The sequence below is a fragment of the Myotis daubentonii genome, chromosome 9 (assembly GCF_963259705.1).
Source record: "Myotis daubentonii chromosome 9, mMyoDau2.1, whole genome shotgun sequence".
NCBI classification, from domain to species: Eukaryota; Metazoa; Chordata; class Mammalia; order Chiroptera; family Vespertilionidae; genus Myotis; species Myotis daubentonii.
Window position 1 is genome coordinate 66,761,456 of NC_081848.1, and position 4,350 is coordinate 66,765,805.

General features: G+C 44.8%; 1 protein-coding gene across 1 annotated transcript; it reads left to right on the top strand.

Moving 5' to 3' along the window:
- The first annotated feature begins 675 nt into the window (after positions 1-675).
- LOC132241927 (olfactory receptor 9I1) lies at positions 676-1,626 on the top strand. Its single transcript, XM_059710875.1, has one exon. The coding sequence runs from the start codon at positions 676-678 to the stop codon at positions 1,624-1,626; it is 951 nt and encodes a 316-aa protein (XP_059566858.1).
- Positions 1,627-4,350: the final 2,724 nt, after the last annotated feature.

Genomic DNA, 4,350 nt, shown 5'->3' on the forward strand with positions numbered 1-4,350 from the left:
ATATCTTCTAGCTATAAATTTGTAGCCTTAAATAACATATTTTAATATCATGTGACTAAGCAATTTTGACCACATTATTAATTATGTAATTAGAAAAAAATATATCAACAGATAAGATGAGGGGATAGTCAATATACAGAGCAGATTCATCATCTTCCAACTTCTGAAAGGTTTTCATGAGCAGGGATTAAATTGTCATGATTGCCTGGAAGGTGTAAAAACTAAGCCAATGTGTAGAAGATAAAGGTGGAGGGAATCCAGGTTCAAAAATAGAATTAACAAGTAGAGCTGTCCACAGATGGAGGCTCACCCAGCAACTTATGACCACGTGGAGAGTATGTGGTAGAGGAGACTCTAGCATCCAATGGGGACTAGAACTGATGCTGAATAGATTCTTTCCAAATCTAAGAGTCTATGTGTCTCTTATCTTCACAGAACTGTCCAAATATAAACCAAAATTTGTTTGAATCAAAGCACCGGCTCATGGCTCAGCTCCAAAAATACAGGAAAAGAATAGAGATGCCCAAGGAGAATCAGCCAGGTAAAGAATTTCTCAAAAACAAGCTCAATAAATTGGCCTGAAAATATAAACCTAACCTCCACTGACAGAGAAAGAAACTGTATTTCAATTCTAAGGTTTTCTTCTTTATCTCATTCAAAGTTCACATTGAATCCATGGCCAAGAATAATCTCACCACAGTGACCGAGTTCATTCTCATGGGCTTTACTGACTACCCCAGGTTAGAGATTCTCTTCTTTCTGGTGTTTCTGAATTTCTATGTAGTCACCCTTCTGGGAAATGTGGGGATGATTATTCTGATCCAGCTGGATGTCCAACTCCACAACCCAATGTACTTCCTTCTGAGTCACCTCTCCCTTCTAGATGCCTGCTACACCTCAGTCATCACCCCTCAGATTCTGGCCACACTGGCCACAGGCAAGACGGTCATCTCCTATAGCCAATGTGCTGCCCAGTTCTTTTTCTTCACCATTTGTGCAGGTACAGAGTGTTTCCTGCTGGCAGTGATGGCCTATGACCGTTATGTTGCTGTCAGCAACCCACTGCTCTACACCATAGCCATGAATCCCAGAATCTGCTGGAGGTTAGTGGTGGGAGCCTATGTCTGTGGGATATCGGGGGCCATCCTGCGAACCACATGTACCTTCACCCTCTCCTTCTGTGATAACAATCAGATTAACTTCTTCTTCTGCGACCTCCCGCCCCTGCTGAAGCTTGCCTGCGATGACACAACAAACACTGAGATTGTCATTGTCTTCTTCGGCAACTTTGTGATTTTAGCCAATGCCTTGGTCATCCTGATATCCTACCTACTCATCATCAAGGCCATTTTGAGAGTGAAATCCTCAGGTGGCAGGGCCAAGTCTTTCTCCACATGTGCCTCCCATCTCACTGCTGTAGTCCTTTTCTTTGGGACTCTCATCTTCATGTATCTGCGGAGTGGCTCAAGCAAATCCCTAGAGGAAGACAAGATTGTATCTGTCTTCTACACTGTGGTCATCCCCATGCTGAATCCTCTGATCTATAGCCTGAGAAACAAAGATGTGAAAGCAGCCTTCAAAAGGGTCGCTGATAGATTCCAGGTGTTTTGGAACATGCACACCTGAGTGAGAGGACCTCTCCTTGGGTCCATTTTCTTACCATATCAATATAGTCCAAGAGGCACCAACATTATATGCAACCTCTACCCACCAACAGAAGGAAGGTAGATAGGAACTATGAAGCACACAAGAAAAAATGCAAATGTGGTAACATTTGTTTCCAGCAACCCTATCGTACTTTCTTCTTCCCATCTCCTACCTCAGATCCATTCCTAGAACTCAAAGGCCTCATGTTACACTCTGACATCATGACTTATAGAATCTCCAGGGCCCGAGGTGCCTTCAGTTTTTCTCTTTCCATCCCATTAACTTTTTTCTTTTAATAGCTGAGTGACTGGTTATCTTAGCAAATAGGGCATGTTGTATAACACAAAACTGAGTCTCTAAATGGTCAAGGGAAGGGATTGTTTAATAAACAGGCTTTCCTCTTCACCATTCTAGAGACTTGGGTCACACACACACCTCCCCCCCCCACCCCCACCCCCATTCACTTTCCAGGGATGTCTTCCTTCTTGCTCGTGCCAGAAAAATAGAATTTCTACATTTGTAAATTGCCTTCCCACTTGAACACTCATTGATTTTGTGTTCCTGCTTTAATGCTACTCCGACATCTTCAAGATTAACTAAACCATCTTATCTTTGGGGCTGTCTGCTCAGTGGCCAATACCCTAGTTTATGAGGAATATGGTGTGACATACACCCCACAAGGCCAGAAAACCACACTGTGCTAAATGACCTTACTCAGAATGTGTTTTGTAGTCCAAGGCACTCATCCAAACACTGCCCAAATGTCAGTGTATCAAGCTAATCTGAATCTCTAAAAGAAAATACTTAAAAGCTAAGTGTGGTAGGTGTTGGGGAAAGCAAAGACTATTAGGGGGGAAATCTCTGTTAGAAATCAAATCAATAAAAAATGAAGGTGGGCCTCATCTTTAAGACCATTTGTTCTATCAGACAAGTTGTTGTTCTAGACCAGGAGGTGGTAATTTTTTTGTAAAGGACTATATAGTAAATATTATAGGTTTTGCAGGCCATAATTTATCTTGCCTTTTTAGAACATCAGTTTCCTCAAATAAAAAAACAATTACTATTTCTCTTTTTTATTTAATTTTCATTTTCCAGTGCACTTTAATCAAAATTCTGTCATTGAGTGGATCCAGAGACACGGAAGCATGGAACAGAGTGCAGAATCTCTGAGGGAAGGTGGGGGAGGGGGGAGTAAGTGGGAGGTAATCACCAAGGACCTTGTATGCATATATGCATGGTCCATGGACATAGACAATGGGGTGATGAGGGCCTGGGGCAAAGGGTGGGGACAGGCTGCAGGGGGTCAATGGAGGGAAAGAAGGAAGATATGTAATACTTTCAACAATAAAGAATTATTTTTTAAAAAATATTTCGTCATTAGAAGAGTAACATACATTGTCAGGATGGGCATGTCAATTCAGTCCTACAAATGGAATTTCCACAGATTTATACATTATACGTGTATTAAAAATAAAATATATAATATTTAGCTTTATAAATGCCCCCACTTAATCACTTTATCTTTAAAATAATTAATACTATCTCTGTCCAATAGATTAAGCATCCTGGAGTCACTAAGCATATGTCAGCCAAATAACATCCATTTCCTGAAAAAGTTCTGGGGAGAAATACTCAATATTTCCTTTTTGAAATAATTGTTATAAGGATTAAGGAAGATGATAAAAATCAATTTTGAGGTTTAGATTAGTCAGAACAGACTGGGTTTGCTGTGGCAACAATCAGCTCTAAAACAAAGATTTTATTTGTAATTCACAATCAGTTTTTCACCTGGAAATCAGTAGCAGGGTTATTGCAAGCAAGAAGCCACCAGAGAATTTGGAAGAATCAAGTAAATTATTATTATTATGCTAGAGGCCCAGTGCATGAAATGTGTGCGGCGGTGGGGGGGGGGGGGGTGCCCTCAGCCAGGCCTGCACCCTCTTGCAGTCTGGGAGCCCTCGGGGAGCAGGCCTAAGCCAGCAGTCAGACATCCTTAGTGCTGCCGCGAGGGCGAGAAAGGCTCCCACCACAGCTGCTGAGCTCACCAGCCGTCAGCCCAGCTTCTTGCTGAGCGGTACACTCCCTGTGGGACCACACTGACCACCAGGGGGCAGCTCCTGCATTGAGTGTCTGCCCCCTGATGGTCAGTGTACATTATAGCAACCGGTCTATCAGATTTGCATATTGGCCTTTTATAGGACTAGAGGCCCGGTGCACAAAAATCTGTGCACTGGGGGTGGGGGAGAGGGGGGTCTCTCAGCCTGGCCTGTGCCCTCTCGCAGTCTGGGACCCCTCGGGAGATAACGACCTGCTGGCTTAGGCCTGCTCCCAGGTGGCAGAGGGCAGGCCCAATCCCTAGGTACAGCCCCTGGTCGGGCTCAGAGCAGGGCCGATTGGGGAGTTGGGGCGCCGCCCCCTGTCATGCACAGAGCAAGGTGATCGGGAGGTTTGATTCCACCCTCAGTCACACTCAGGGTAGGGCTGATTGGGGGGTTGGGGTACCATCCCCTGTCACACTCAAGGCAGGGTCGATGGGGAGGTTGCGGCGCCACCCCCTGTCATGCACAGAGCAGGGCCAATCAGGGGGTTGGGGCGCCGCCCTCTATCACCCACAGAGCAGGGCCGATCAGGGGGTTGGGGTGCCGCCACTGTCACACTCAGGGCAGGGCCGATGGGGAGGTTATGGCTCTACTTCATCACACA

What these genes read in the sequence shown, in the direction of transcription:
- LOC132241927 (XM_059710875.1), top strand. Translation starts at nt 676, where the DNA reads ATGGCCAAGAATAATCTCACCACAGTGACCGAGTTCATTCTCATGGGC.